This window comes from Dermacentor variabilis, chromosome 3 (genome assembly GCF_050947875.1).
Source record: "Dermacentor variabilis isolate Ectoservices chromosome 3, ASM5094787v1, whole genome shotgun sequence".
NCBI classification, from domain to species: domain Eukaryota; kingdom Metazoa; phylum Arthropoda; class Arachnida; order Ixodida; family Ixodidae; genus Dermacentor; species Dermacentor variabilis.
This window is the reverse complement of record NC_134570.1, coordinates 217,786,840-217,803,637: the sequence shown is the minus strand read 5'-3', so window position 1 is coordinate 217,803,637 and position 16,798 is coordinate 217,786,840. Positions and strand designations below refer to the sequence as shown.

Genomic DNA, 16,798 nt, shown 5'->3' with positions numbered 1-16,798 from the left:
AGTTGTGCCGCTCTGCTACCTGGCCAGGCATGAGGCGTGATGCTCTTCACGACGTCCGCTCATGCTGCGTATGTTAATGCGTGAAGCCTCACATGGGCTAACCTCCTGGGCTCATGCAGCCAATCGACAGCCAGCTACGCTGGCAAGTCACGGCCTGTGACATTATGGGACCCTTTCCCAGAAGCTGGCGAGGCTATGTTTTTCTCCTGGCTGTCACAGATCACTTCACGAAATGGGTTGAACTTTGTCAGCTTCAAAAGTTAACGGCACGCACAATCTGGGACAAGTTGACCGAGGTTTTTAACTGCTTCGGCTTTCCGGCGGAGCTGATATCGGACAACGCGTCTTACTTTATGGAAAACGTGTTCATGGATCTGTGTGCCGCTTCTGGCATTAAGCACCATAAGACAACCACGTGTCACCCACAGGTCAACTCAACAGAGCGGTTCAACTAGAACCTCAAGCCCCTGCTCACGGCCTTTGCCCGGAAAAACAGGGATTGGGATGTCTGTCTTAACGAAATAGGCTTCTCCTTGCGGTCCACGGGGAATCATTCGACTGGGTGCACACCCGCTTTCCTCAACTTCTGGAGAGAGCTGCCAAACCTCATGAACCACATTCTGCAGACCGGCAGCAGGGCATGCACCACGAAAGCTGGCCTTTCCGGCTATACAGCAGAACTGCGCTCATAGATGGGCACGGCCCTTAACCTAGCCCATTTCTTCCTGCCAAAAGCATGAACTGGACAGAAGGCCCAATATATACCCCGCAGGGGCGTCTGCGGCAGCAGGCATTTGGTGTGTTGCGACACCACGTACCTGAGCACACGAGGGTTGGATCGTCCCGCGTGTAGCCGTGCGCGGCTTATCCGTGTCTGGGGAAAGGAGGATCCTGGGGGTTGAGCCGATGCTAGGTGTTCTTTAAGGCTCTCCGGCGGAGGCAACACACCTCTTCGGCCTCGGCTTCACATAGACGGCACCTCCAGACTGACCCACCTGGAGGAAATTGGCAGTCGCCTTTTCCTGTCCTGCTCTCCAATCTTCGTCTTTCTCTCCCTCTTTTCCATCTTTTCTTTCTTCTCTTCACTTCTTATTACTTCCGAATTTCCTGGCGGCAAGGGTTAACCTGGCGTGCTATGATCTACCTTGATTATAACATATGTGGTTATAGTAACTATGTACAGTTGGCATGGCAGGGCTTGCTTCACAACAATCTCTGCTGTGTTCCCTCGTTGGGCTCGGTGGTGGGTGACTGGCATTGATACTGAAGAAACAATACATTTCATGGGACCCTCGAAACCTTTCTTACTTGATCGCCCTCAAAAAAGGGGGTGCACCAATGCAACATTTGAATTCTTTCTGAAGAAGCTAGACACATTCCCCAAGTATCATGTGATTCACTGGGAAAGCGCTGACAAAAAATTGACAAACATTTTACCCTTCTTGGTGTCAAAATGCCTCACAGAGGTCATTGGAAGTGGCTACAAAGCCACCAAGATGGCAAGTGGGGACCTTCTGTTTGAAGTGAAAGACAAACCGCAGTACGAGAAACTAGCAAACCTGGTGGCATTTGGCGATAAAACTGTATTTGTTAGCTACACCGAACAATGAACACCGTCTCAGACGATGTGGTCTCAGACGACGACCTCATGGATCTGACTGATGAAGAACTCCTGAATGGATAGAAAGAAGAAAACATTATACATGTACAACATATAAAAATCAGGCGCGGCAACAAAGAACTGCCTACCAAACACCTAATACTAATTTTTTTACTCTAGCTCACTCCCGAATGCAATAGAAACAGGCTACCTCAAACTGCGTGTAAGACCTTATATTCCAAATCCTTGATGCTGCTACAAGTGTCAGAGGTTTGGTCATGCCTCTCAAAGCTGCTGAGGATGACTAACTTGTGCTAAATGTGCTACAAAAGATCATTCTGCTGACGAATGTACTGCTGAGGCCCATTGCGCGAACTGCAATGGCAGCCACCCTGCATATTCCAGATTTTGCGCAGCCTGGAAGAAAGAAAAGGAGATCATTACTATCAAAGTCAAAGAGAATATCAGTTTTCGGGAAGCACGACAACGACTTTCACCTTCATCTGCAATGAAAACTTCGTTTGCCGAAGTGTTGTAACAGGGGGCAGCACCACAACGGACCCCAGTGGTCGCCCAAGGCACGCGCAGCATACTGAGGCGATCGCCCCCCACCCCCACGGTGGGAGCAGCTGAGGCTGCCCTGCCCTCGTCGAAATCGGCCACACCAGAGGCCTCTTCTAGCGCTGGCAGCAGCCATCGCAGCGCAGAGGCTAAGGAGGATCCATCACCCTTCGGGCTGGTGAGGCTACAGCCTTCGTCCCTCGAGGTGAAGGAAACACGACGTACACATCACTCGTTAGAGCGAGTGTCCAGCGCTTCGCAAGAGGGTATGGACACTACCCCAAGCAAGGTGGTGCAGCAACCACCTAGGGAGCGGCGGAAATCTTCGAACCACTCTAGAAAAGACAAAACCAAAATTACAGGGCTGCAAACGGCTCTGTAGGCTAAGACACACTCTTTTTCGTATGCACAGCACCAAATTAACTGCATTATGGACACAAATTATGCAGTAGAACATTAGAGGTCTTCTCAGAAACTGTGATGATGTTCAAGAACTTCTCTGTGAACTCACTCCAAAAGTGCTGTGTGTACGAGAAAGCCATCTTAAATTCAAACGCACTAACTTTCTTCATCATTATGTTATTTTTCGTAAAGATCACGATGATGCCATCGCGTCGTCTGCCGGTGTAGCCATTATACTCAACAAAGGTATAGCGTGTCAACATTTACAACTACAAATGCCCCTAGAGGCAGTGGCTGTTCAAGTCGTACTTCTGAGCAAACTTATTACCATCTGCTCTCTGTACATACCCCCGCATTATCAGCTCCATAAACAAGAATTCAATACATTAATAGATCAATTACCCCAAGCCTATTTGGTTCTAGGAGCTTTAAATGCACACAGCAACCTATGGGGTGACTCTCATTCCGATGTACCAGCTCAACTGATTGAACAGTTTCTCTTTTCTTCTAGTACATGTCTTTTGAATAGCAAGGCACCTACATATTATAATACTGCACATAAAACCTATTCCTCTATAGACCTCAGTATTGCATCTCCCACCCTTTTACCTGATCTTAAATGGAATGTTATTAGAAATCCTTAAGGGAGCGACCATTTCCCGATAGTTCTGTCTACACCGAAGATGAATGAATGTCCCCCACAGTTTCCTTGGCGGAAAACTGATTCAGCCGACTGGGAACAGTTCCGAAAAATTACTCTCATATCGTGGGCTGACATTTCTGCTCCAAGCCTGGACGCTGTAGTTGAATACTTCACCTTTCTTCTGAGCGACGCCGCGACCAAATGTATCCCAGAAACAAAGAGATCATTTAACAAGCACCGTGTTCCGTGGTGGAACGAGGAGTGTTGTAATGTGCGTAAGAAGCAGAACAAAGCATGGGGGTTGCTCTGCAATTCTCCGACAGCAGAAAACCTGGTTAATTTCAAGCATGTCAAATCTCGGGGAAGGAGAACGCGCCGACAAGCTAGAAGAGGGAGTTGGCAAAAATATATATCAGGAATTAACTCTTACGCAGATAAGACAAAGGTCTGGAATAGAGTGAACAGAATAAAAGGTCGACAACCTTACTCGCTACGTTTAGTAAATACACAGGGAGATAGTATGGAAGACCAGGCGAACTTTCTAGGTGCACATTTTGAACGCATATCCAGTTCGTCGCACTACTCTGACACATTTCAAAGACAAGAAACACGAATAGAACGGCAGCCATTAGAACGAAAAAGTGCAAAAGGTGAGGTATATAATAGACCATATGGCATAGCAGAGCTTCAAGCAGCACTAAACGGCTGCAACAAACCTGCCCCAGGCTCTGATCGCATAATATATGAAATATTAAAGCACTTGCCATCTTAAACACAAAAAACCCTTCTTTTTCTTTACAATGGTATGTGGCCCTCCGGCCAGATTTCCTCTGTCAGGAAAGAGGCCATTATAATTCCCATTCTGAAACAGGGTAAGGACCCTTCCTTGGCAAACAGTTATAGGCCTATAGCGTTGACAAACTGCCTATGCAAACTCTTTGAAAAGATGGTGAACAAATGCTTGCTCCACTATCTTGAAACCAACAAAATATTAGACCCATACCAATGCGGTTTCAGGGAAGGTAGATCGACGACAGACCAGCTTGGTCACATGGAAATGTACGTCCTGGAAGTCTTTATCCACAAACAGCTTGTCGTGTCTGTATTCCTTGATATGGAAAAGGCGTATGATACCACCTGGCGCTTTGGGATCCTTCGGGATCTTTCTGGAATGGGTATACGTGGCAACTTGCTGACCATTATTGAGAGCTACCTGTCTGACAGAACGTTTTGCATTAGAGTTGGCAATGCGCAGTCTTGATCATTCATACAGGAGACAGGTATACTGCAGGGTGGAGTGCTGAGCTGTACGCTCTTTATTGTGAAAATGAACTCCTTACATACCATCATACCTCGCGCACTCTTTTACTCGGTTTATGTAGACGATGTACAGATAGCTTTTAGGTCATGCAATCCTAGCATCTGCGAGAGACAGCTACAGCTTGGCCTAAACAAACTCTCAAAGTAGTCAGAAGAAAATGGTTTTAAATTTAACCCTCAAAAAAGCATGTGTGTCCTCTTCTCAAACAAGAGAGGCATATTGACACGTGTACTTATCTTTATCGGGCGACCGCGTTTCGCCGCTTAACAACTGTAATCGCACAGCGCGGGACGCGCCTGCATGTATGCGAAGTTTCTGGAAAGTTATCGATGCTTCTACCTGGCTGTCTATTGTCGCCGAACCTTGTGTTATCTGATTTCATCGCGTGACGCGAATGGTGTAGAACATTGTGGAAGGCACGCGGGTCCGAACGATTAGTCTGGAACATTCGATGACTACTGTATAAAAGCCGACACGTTAGACCCACTGATCAGATTTCCGACGATCGCTGACCGTGTTCGCCGCTATGGTTGTGCTATAAGTGTAGCCTGTTTTTGTGGGCACAGGTTCGCCCAATAAAAGTTAGCTTTGTCGTTCACAGTATTGCTACTGTGTTCTTCAACGTCACCGCCACGTGACATCTGGTGGAGGTGCTTTTCGTTCATGTACCGGACGCCCCCGACAAGCCGTGATCCAAGCCCGGACCGCGAAGAGAACATCAACGTAGTCCCGGAGCATCGAGCAAGCCGCTGTCTTCAACAGCTGCCCCCGGTGCACGGACTTCTACCTGAGAAGATCAAGAAGATTGTGGCCAAGGCAACTATTCTATGACCGAAAAGGAATGCCTCGCCATCGTTTGGGCTACAGCTAAATTTCGCCCTTATCTTTATGGCAGGCCATTCAAAGTCGTCAGCAACCATCACGCGTTGTGTTGGCTAGCGAATATAAAGGATCCTTCAGGATGACTGGTGTGGTGGAGCCTCAGACTACAAGAATACGACATCACTGTAACCTACAAGTCCGGACGAAAACACTCCGATGCCAATTGCCTATCACGCGCCCCCATTGACCCGCCGCCGCAAGATGACGAGAATGATGACGCCTTCCTTGGAATGATAAGCGCGGAAGCTTCGTTGAACAGCAACGGGCAGACCCGGAGCTAAAAGGCCTCGTCGAATATTTGGAAGGGCACACCGACGCTGTCCCCAGGGCATTTAAGCGAGGATTATCTTCCTTCACGCTTCAAAGCAATCTACTCGTGAAGAAAAACTTCTCACCAATCCGCGCCAATTACCTTCTTGTTGTCCCGTCAGGACTTCGTCCAGAAGTATTGCACGCCCTACATGACAATCCGACCGCTGGACACCTCGGATTTTCCCGGACACTATCGAGAATACAAGAAAAGTATTATTGGCCGTGCCTGACCGCCGACATCGCCCGTTATGTCAGAACATGTCGAGACTGTCAGCGACGCAAGACACCGCCGACAAGGCCAGCCGGATTACTACAGCCAATCGAGCCTCCTTGCCGACCATTCCAGCAGATCGGGATGGACTTGCTGGGACCCTTTCCGACGTCAATAACCGGAAATAAGTGGATCGTCGTGGCGACGGACTACCTCACCCGCTTCGCTGAAACAAAAGCACTGCCGAAAGGTAGCGCAGCCGAAGTGGCGAAATTCTTTGTCGAAAACATCCTGCTGCGACATGGCGCCCCAGAAATCCTCATCACCGACAGAGGAACGGCCTTTATAGCGGAGCTCACCCGAGCCATTCTGAAATACAGTCAGACAAGGCACAGGAGGACGACGGCCTACCACTCGCAGATGAATGGTCTTACGGAGCGGCTGAATAAGACCCTCGCCGACATGCTAGCGATGTACGTCGACGTCGAACACAAGACCTGGGATGCCGTCCTGCCGTACGTAACATTCGCTTACAACACGGCGGTGCAAGAAACAACACAGATCACGCCGTTCAAGCTGGTCTACGGCAGGAACCCGACGACGACGCTCGACGCCATGCTGCCGCCCGTCACTGACGAGAAGAACCTTGACGTCGCTATCTACCTCCAGCGCGCTGAAGAAGCCCGACAGCTCGCCCGCCTGCGGATCAAGAACCTGCAGAGGACTGACAGCCGACACTACAACCTCCGATGACGCTTCGTCGAGTACCAGCCCGGCGATCGCGTTTGGGTATGGACTCCGATACACCGACGAGGGCTCAGTGAGAAACTACTGCGACGTTATTTCGGACCCTACAAGGTCATCCGACGTATTGGCGCACTGGACTATGAGGTCGTGCCAGACGGCATTTCGCACTCACAGCGCCGCCGCGCACGATCTGAAGTGATCCACGTGGTGCACCTTAAACCCTTTTTCGGACGCTGACGAACTTTCTTATTTATTTTTTTTTTCTGTGCTACAAGTGCTTTTGTTCATTACTTTCGTTTGTTTGCAGCATCGGGTCGATGCTTTTTAAGAGGGGGGTATTGACACGTGTACTTATCTTTATTGGGCGACCGCGTTTCGCCGCTTGACAACTGTAATCGCACAGCGCAGGACGCGCCTGCAGGTATGCGAAGTTTCTGGAAAGTTATCGATGCTTCTACCTGGCTGTCTGTTGTCGCCGAACCTTGTGTTATCTGATTTCATCGCGTGACGCGAATGGTGTATAGAACTTTGTGGAAGGCACGCAGGTCCGAACGATTAGTCTGGAACATTCAGTGACTGCTGTATAAAAGCTGACGCGCTGGACCCACTGATCAGATTTCCGACGATCGCCGACCGTGTTTGCCGCTATCGTTGTGCTATAAGTGTAGCCTGTTTTTGTGGGCACAGGTTCGCCCAATAAAAGTTAGCTTTGTCGTTCACAGTATTGCTACTGTGTTCTTCAACGTCACCACCATGTGACAATATCACTAGAACCCGCTATTGACCTTAACGGAGAACGACTATCGGTGAGCCTCGAACACAAATTTTTGGTATTATTTTGGACACAAAACTTTATTTTATTCCCCACTTGAAATATCCTAAAGCAAAGTGCCTGAAGACTATAAACCTGCTTAAGCTACTTTCTTGAACAAACTGGGGCAATGACAGGGGGTGTTTGCTGGGCCTGTATAAAAGCTTTGTACGATCACGCCTCGACTACGGAGCCGTGGTGTATCAATCCGCATCGGATAGTGCTCTCAAAATTCTCGACCCAGTCCACAATCTAGGTATACAGCTGGCAACAGGTGCATTTAGGACAAGTCCTGTGAAAAGTCTGTATGTCGAGGCGAACGAATGGTCCTTACACCTACGCAGAACACATCTAAGCCTCTCCTACTTTTTAAAATGTAAATCGAATAACGAACATCCACGTTACTCAACTGTACTTGACTTGTCTTCTGCAAGACCACCATAACTGCCCATCTGTTCGACCTCCTCTGTCTGTGCACTTAGAACAACTGGCTAATGAAACCGGTATTCAACATCGAGAAACAGTCCTAATGACGCCCACTAACCTTGCACCACCTTGGGAATGGCAGACTATCCAGTGTGATATGTCTTTCTTCGCAATAACAAAACGTGCACCTGAGGTGCACATACATTCACACTTTCTCCAACTCCAGGCGAAGGACTCCTGCGCGGAGTTTTATGCAGATGCTTCAACATCTACCTATGGTGTAGCTTATGCAGCTCTCGGACCGTCATTTTCAACGTCCGGTGCATTAAATCCAAACACCAGCATTTTCACAGCTGAGGCATACGCGATCCTCTCTGCTGTGAAACATGTAAAACAAACAGGTATAATAAAGGCTGTCATATTCACAGATTCATTAAGCGTTGTTAGTGGCATATCAAGTCTACGAAAACACAAAAACTCTATCCTTAATGAAGTATACAACCTTCTATGCTCCGCATACATGCCGAACCAAATAATTGTTCTTTGTTGGGTGCCTGGCCATAGAGACCCAGAGGGCAACGTAGCTGCTGATGCATCTGTAGCTTTTTGTGATGCAAATGTTAATATACCTGTACCATACACAGACCTTAAGCCATTTTTACTATATAAACTACGGAAATATTGGCAGAGACAATGAGACACCCAGGTATCCAACAAACTGCACCTAACCAAACCAAAAATAAGGAACTGGATCTCTGAGAAAACAACAAGACACCAGGAAGTACTGCTCTCTAGATTAAGAATTGGGCACACCTATAGCACTCACTTGTATATTCTAACTGGAACTAACCCTCCGACATGCACTGGGTGTGGCAGTAGACTTACAGTCCTTCATGTTCTTGTTCAGTGCCCATTATTAGAAGAGGAGAGAAAACAGTTCTTCCCTTTCTTATACTGTCATAATATACCTTTGCGCCCAGTCTTCTTTTTAGGCAATGACCCTCTATTTAATTTTAAATCAGTACTCAAATTCTTTGAAGAAATGAATACCATAGAAATCATTTGGCCAGGCTGGTGCCAAATAATTTTTTGTTAAATTTAAAATAATTCTAGATGTTCTCGTAACCATCTTGTCGATGACCATGTTGCACATGAATGTGTTTTAAGATTGCTCTAGAAATTAGGGCATCAGTTATACTAACCTGTGAGACTGAATTCTAGGTGAATGAGACAAGAAAAACTAAAGCAGTGCCACCAACGTGCAACCTTTAGACCTTTGGCATTTTGAGTTCATCCTGTTCGTATTTATTCTGAAAGGCTAATGCTCTTGACTGGGGAACTCGTGATAACACATTAACATGCAAAACATTTTTTTCCCCCATATTGCTCCATGCACTGTAATGCAGCACATGCTGGCCATATGGTTACCACTCTAGGTACTGCAAATGAATGTGCAGAATGCAGGAAAGTCTGCATCTATTGTTTTTGCACACTAATGTAAGAAGTCATCAGCGTTGTGAAATGAAGTTCGATATACCGATCGGCATGCTAACCCCTGTGCTGCCTGGCCTTGTGCGTTTACAGTGCAGGTCAAAGTGCTTGCTGCGTATTTTAGAGCACAGCTCTTAGGCGCCCATTCCCGCGGCGAGCATCAGTCTCTTGCCTTGTAACCGAGTGAAAGACGAGAGCGAACACGGAATGCAGCGGGGATGAAAAAAACTGGTGAGGAGGAAAGCAGAGGAGAAGGGCATGGCAAAAGTGTAGTGCCATGTTCAAGGGGCTTCGCAGCAATTATGGCTACGTGATAGTGCTAGAATAGTGTGTGTCATCTGTATAAAAACAAAGCACTGCAAAAATGGAGGTTGTCTATGGCAGCTGCTGTAAATCACGTCCACACGTCGCCCTCTCGCGATCTCCTGATTAGCAAGCAGTCGCGCCACTCTTAGTGCCATTTCCAACGTGCTGCACGAGACAGATTCTCTGCACCAGCCAATATATTGCGAAATGAAAACACTATACAGCTGTGCTCAAATTTTACATTAGGGAGTATTGTAATGGTCAGTGAATTTTTTATTCTGAGTAAAGTTTAAATGGAATGCAGTCTATATAATACAAAAAGTGCACCACATCAGTGCAGTTGTACCATTACAATATGTCGCATAAGTGGCCAGTTGCCACATAATAACCATGCAAATGCTGCTAGATCTGAAAGTGGCTTTCAGCACTTTGAAAAGCGTTCCTGGATGTACCAAGGGTTATACGTATTATATATATTGTTATACACACGAAGTCAAATCTAGCTTTCTTTGTACAAGTTCAGATGTGAGTTAATGCTTGAATGTTCCTTCTGTAAGAAACAATGTATTGTTGAAGCGGCATAATCAGTGAACATCAGATTAAACGGACATTGTGCGGACACAGCTAAAAAGCTTGACAAAGCCATCGCCGAGCATTTCAAGCGACCAGGTCATAACTTTGATCAACTTAATCTCTACATCTTAGTCAAATTATCGTTCTGAACAAGAAAAAAAATATAGAGAATCATACCTTATCAATAAGTTCAAGACATTGCCACCGATAGGCATAAACATTTCAAAGGAAGCTTTAGAATCTACTAGCTATGCTAAATTTCAAGCTAAAGGCAACAACCACTTCGTGTTTTTTTTTTCATTTCTTTCAGTTTATTTTATTTAGTTATTTATTTATTCCATTTAAATGTTTTTTATTCTTTTAGTCCCGTTTCTCTTTTCTTTTTAACTTATTCTTCAATTTCTATATATATATATATATATATATATATATATAACCGCCTTATGCCCCCTCCCCTTTAGAAGAACCCCACCTATATATACTGTGCTGAGGAAAGCATATGTCGCCTTGAAGAAGACAAGTCCACTTGGCGAAACCTTGGCTCTCTTCACCTTGTTCTCATTTTGCTCACCGTCTTGAATTTCCATCGCCCGCCTTCCCGCTGTTTTCCCTGAATTTCAGCACTTGCCATGTTACACACCACTGTGCGAGCAGCAATGAAATGTGTTTAGCGTAGACACCATGAATTGCACTGCTACAAGTCTTGCATGCTGCTGCTGTGGTGACCTTGATAAATCTAAACTGCCTACTAAAGGGGAGGTGGGATCCAGACTACTGGATGCCTAGGAACAAAGTTTCGGAACCCTTGTTCTAGAGTTTTGTAGGGCAAGAAAATTGGTACCTAGGGAGGTGGAATGGAGAGATGAAATTTTCACTTGGCTGACACAAGGCTTGGAGAGGCCCTGCTATAGGAATAGTAATAGGCTGCTGCTGGTTCTTATGGCAGCATGTCAAACATTTGGCTGAATAGTTGAGCTGCTGTATACCAATGATGACAACATATTTAACAGGGCACAAGGAGGACATGCAGCTGCCGTGTGAATCCCATTGGTGCTGCTGGCTGGGAAGGCACGGCATTATTACACCACGGCTCCCTCATCAAGCTGGGCTGTCTCCAGTTTGTCTTCAGTGTCACCAAGAACGTCGATTAGGCAAGGTGGACCTTGTACAGAATGCGACCTTTTCAATAAACTCCATGCAACAGCAGTCCTCTCATTTGGATGTTTGAGCCATTTTTGCATGTTATTTTTGAGACATTTACGTGTACACCCATTAAAGGGCAACTGTGGCGAAATTTCAATTTTGTTAAATTGGTTAGGTATGGATAAGTAGTAATTTACTAGTAAAGCAACTGTGGCAATGATGCAGGGCTGGGAACTGTCTAATTCTTTTAAATAAGTTAAAACTTCGATATAACCAACTTTAGTGTAGCTTCTTGTCTATAGAACACCATGTGTTTTCAATCTCAATAGTGTGTTTGTACAAGATTTCAATATAACAAAATTTCATTGCCATCGGGAAGGAATAGTGAGGCAATAAATGGAATTTGCCACAGATGCATATAATCAGATGGTTGAAGTACATGTAGCTGCTTGCAAACGCGCCTCTAAGAGTCGCATGCCGCACCACAAAGAGCGGCCGTCCCATGTCGCAATATGGGACATATTTTTGGATGATCACTTTCATTGCATGTTATTGGATGGTTTAGCAAAACCTCCCGAACATCCAACGTGCTGCATATTACGTCACGGAAGTGATGGTATCGCTCAAACTGATTTGTCAAAGAATGCCCATATATAGTATCTACACCCTGCTGTGTTCGGTATGATGGCGCATTTTCTGTGTTTATGCTAGTGACAGCTTGCAAAAACACTCACCGCACGCATGCACAACTGTTGCTCAACACAGCTGCGTAGGTCGACCTGTTGCCCCTTTTTACCACAGCACACGTGAAGCTTCGATTACAGCTTGCCGATTTGCTTACATTTGCTTGTTCTCATTTTTTTTTTTAGTCTGCCAATTTTAAGAGTGGGCATGCTTATATTATAAGCATGACCGCCTAGCATTCAAAAAAGCCTTTGAAATGTAAGGGTTGGTGCTCAGCTTTGCCGGCATGACATTTCACATTTAGAGTGCAAGACCACATAAATGGACAGGAAGGACCAGTCACAAATACTTGCATTGTGACCTCCTCGTCACAATGCAGGTAGTTTTTTTTTTTTGGTTTTCTCCGATTTTTAGCTATAAACATGTGAAGCAATCTGTAAAATCGACGACATTTTAACTAATCTGAGGCACCATGAAAAGCAACATAATACTCAGGTGCACACTTTTTTTTTTCGTCACATCTGCTCTTTGTGCTGCACATCAAATATAATGGAATGGGCAGAGGTTTAAGGTTAAATGGGACCGTGTTTACTATTCAGAAGATATGGCCAGTACAACCAGTATGGCGGAATGTTAGGCTAGCCCCGCTATGTCGTCTCTTTAGTCTTCTTGGTCATCATCTTTGTCGCTCTCGTGACACCGTGACATAGCCCCCAGTGGCAAGAGCACCGACCTGGTGCTTGCTAGATGGCGGCCACATGGTGTGGCTTGAGACGACCCACGTGGACGACGGGGAAGCATCGGCTGGAGTTTATAAGTGACATCACTGAGTTGTCGAAGGACGCGTTAAGGGCCAGGGCACCGGGAGAGCAGTTTTTTCCATTAGGCCCATGCAACGTGAAAAAGTACAAAGGAGGACAAGGTCGCTGGCAGAGAACTGTCTTGCCTGCAACTTAAAAAGATGACGGTGGGCAATCTGACGTGCCTTGGCGGCTCTAGTTATTGCGTCGCGAGCAAGGAAGTCTGCGACATCGGTAATGCAACTGGTCTGGATGGTTCGTGTGAGGCGTAGCTGGTTGAATAATCAGTTGCAATGGCAATCCACTTATCTTCAGCTTCAATATAGGGAAAGGGCCCAAGACGTCGAGGAAAACACAGAAAACAGCTTGATGGGTATATCAATTGGCTAGGGGTTCCAGTTGGAAGCAAAGCAGGCTGCTTATGACGTTGGCATAGTTATGCCCAGGCCAGAAATATTGTCGCCGAACACAGTCGTACGTCCTGCAATTACCCAGGTGGCCAGTAGCAGGAACATCATGGAGTTGCACAAGTACAGTCGCCCGGAGATGAGAGGGATTAGTATGTAGTTTGTGTCCTTCTGGTCGCATATTTTAGTGGCATAAGATGCCGTCGAGAATGATGTTGTGAAGGGTCTGATGGGTCAGAACAGAGGCAGCTGACGAGGTTGTGCAAGGATGTATCATGTTCTTGCTCTTCACTGATGTGGTGGAAGGTGGAGAGCATGAATATTCCAGCAGGTTCATCATTGGAGTGTGGAGCGTCGACAGGTTGCCAAAACAAGCAACAGGCATCCTAGTGGAGCCTACTGCACTTGTACACCACTGCATAGGTGAATTCTTGAAGACGCAGTGCCCAGCAACCTAGACGACCCGTGGGATCTTTTAAGTGTCGAGAGCCAACAGAGCATGGTGGTCCATGGTGATATTGAAAGGTTGGCCGTCTAAGTACAACCGGAATTTACTCACTGCCCATACGAGTGCGAGGCACTCATGCTCTGTAATGAACTGCATTCAGCATGTGAAAGCAGGCAACTTACATACGCAATAACTCTGTTATGCTCATGTTCAGACTGAGCTAAAATAGCAACAATTCCATGGCCATTGGCATCTGTACAGACCTCTGTGGGGCAGATGGATCGAAGCGATCGAGAATTGGTGGAGTAGTGAGCAAGATGACAAGGTGTTTGAAGGCAGCAGCTTGGTCAGGTAACCATGAAAAGGGGGTGCCTTTCATGACAAGGTCAGTCAGAGGCTGAGCAATGGACACAAAATTTCTGGCAAATCAACGGAAATAAGAACACAAGCCTACAAGCTGCAGACTTCTTTGGCACAGCATAGAGAAAAAAATACAAGAGCGGACACTCTCATAGAGCACAGCGGCCGAATTAAGTGCAGTACACCAAGCCACCAGCATTAATACTTGAACCGCACTACCGGTTTCAGTTTTGTGCACGCATGTTTTCTATACTAGCTGGTCGCCGACTGCATTTTTTTTTTTGCTTCTACAGCTCAACAGTGCGCGGTCTTCGCACGGAATCATCTTATTATTAAGTAAAATTGATTGCAAACGATCTTTACAAGCCTCCATCGAATATGTGCCAGGTGCAATTTCATAAAGACACAAGATGCCTCGCGAAATGAGGAAATGTTTATTTTATTCTATATAAATGCTCGTTGCGGGCTGTTTGTGCAGTCATCCAACGTTGTGGTACCAGGTAAGCAGCAGTAGCTCCCGTAGGAAGCTCCACCAGATGACGTCAGCTGAAGAAATTAAATGACAAGCGTCATTTTGGTATTAACATGCAAGAATACTGTGTGTAGAGGCGAAGCGTGCAAAAGTGGTGAAAGGGCGGCATTACAAACGAAAACAGTTCACTTTTACATACACGGCATAGAAAATACCCCGACTCATCCCAAACAATACCATACATACCATCGAACATTTTATTTCCAAGCATTCCCCTCTTCTCGGGCCTTCTTTCCTAATTTTAATAGCACAAATACACGGGCTACTGCGTGTTTCCAAAAATTGGCTACAACCGACGCGATAGTACGCTACGAATACACAAATGTGGCCACAACACACGCTCTCAACCAGCCCATGCTGGACACTCGCAGAATACCTTCTACTTGCACTCAAGACAAATGCGTGGGTGCAAAGCCTGTCTTCAGTCGTTCAGAAGACAGAATTTTCGAGTTACAAGTTCCTGGCGTTTGAGCTCCTTGGCATTATTTTTTGCGCATTCTGCCAGCGCAAGCATCACGCTCCCGTGTTATCACTTTTGGCAATTGCTAAAATTACGTATTTCCTGTTGCTAGTTTTAATCGGGAGTCACTTGTTATATTTCTTTCTCTATGGGCACAGGTTGGTACGGGAAAATCGAGAACAGTACAAACTTTTGCGTTTTGGGGCAGACAGATGATTCGACGAGATGACCGAGGATAGTGATTTGGCAGCGACCAAAGTAGCACTTCAAAGAATTCAATTGTAGCCTAGCAGCACGGAAGACTGAGAGGATAGATGAAAGGCACTCAAGGTGTGTCGCAAAGGTCGGTGAGAACACAATGACTTCATCGAGGTAACAAAGGCATATAGACCACTTACAGCTGTGCAAGAGCATGTTCATCATGCTCTTAAAGGTGGCTGGAGCATTGCACAAATCGAATGACATGGGGTCTTCTCACAGTCCTTGTTGTTGACAGCAATCTTCCAGTAATCGAAGCGCAGGTCTGTTGATGAAAAATATGTTACACCGTGTCGGCAATCAACATGTCCCCTATGCGTGGCAGTGGGTAGATGTATTTTTTTGTTAACTTGCTTAGGTGTCGGTAATCTATACAGAATCTCCAGGTGTTGTCCTTATTTTTTACCAAAACAAGAAGAAAAGCCCACAAGCTCGACGATGGTTCAATAATGCCCTTGGAAAGCATCTTATCAACCTCCTGTTGTATCACTCAGCACTCGGTGGGTGACAAGTGATAGGACTTTCTGTGAATAGGCGGTGCATTGCCAATATGTATGCAATGCAGCACAAGGGAGGTTTGTCCCAAAGGCTGACCAAATAAGGATGTCAAAATAAGATACAAGCAAATGATGAAGACTGTCGGCTTGTGTGGGTGAAAGGTCCAGGGCCATCACTGTGGTAATATCGTCGTGCACCGGAGGGGACGTTGCAGAATGAGCATTGCAGAGGGCGGAAGAGTTGGTGGAAGACGGATGAGGTGAGAGGAAAGAAAGTTCATACTCATGCGATGGCAACAGTCTGGCAAGAGAGATGCCTTTGGGTAATACCTGAGGGGCAGAATCCGAAATTCAGAAGCGGAAGATAAGTTTCGTTAGCCAATATGGTCACAACGTGCAAAAACGACGTGTTGTGCAAACGTAGGGCATTAACACAGGGAGTGAGGACATAGTCACCAACCGGTTAGGCACAACAGTAATACGGGTCGGTGCCTGCAGTGGTAGACGAACCGTCAGCACAGCAGAGCTGGATGTGCACTCTGTTGGAATGTTCGTTACATCAGGCAAATCAACTTGGACAACATCAGCTGAGCAGTCAATTATAGCAGAGTGAGCAGATAAGAAATCAAGGTTAGGGATCATGCTGCGAGGGCAATGGTAAAGTACATGGAACAAAACACGTGTGGCGGCCACGGACCACAAGCAGCACATGTTCCCAGTACAGTGGGAGTTCCCCCATCAGCAAATCGTACTACGCGGCACTCAGCAGGTGTGAGCACTTTCTTGAGCCGCTTCTGGAGATCTCGGTGCTCATGACATGGATATGTGCGCTGGTGTTGATCAGGGCAGTTACAGGTAAGGCATCAACTTCCACAGCGTTTAGGTTCTGGTCTGTCTGCAAAGTAAGGAGATTTGCAGGTCGG

General features: G+C 46.3%; 1 protein-coding gene across 7 annotated transcripts in view; it reads left to right on the top strand.

The window, feature by feature from the left end:
* Positions 1–11,501, top strand: part of LOC142576642 (PHD finger protein 12) — a 146,795-nt gene extending 135,294 nt beyond the window's left edge. For all 7 annotated transcript variants that reach the window (XM_075686863.1, XM_075686860.1, XM_075686861.1 and 4 more), the window contains one exon: positions 11,297–11,501. In XM_075686863.1, the coding sequence (XP_075542978.1) occupies positions 11,297–11,437 (141 nt within the window). In that variant the 3' untranslated portion in view covers positions 11,438–11,501. The remainder of the gene's footprint in view (positions 1–11,296) is intronic.
* Positions 11,502–16,798: the final 5,297 nt, after the last annotated feature.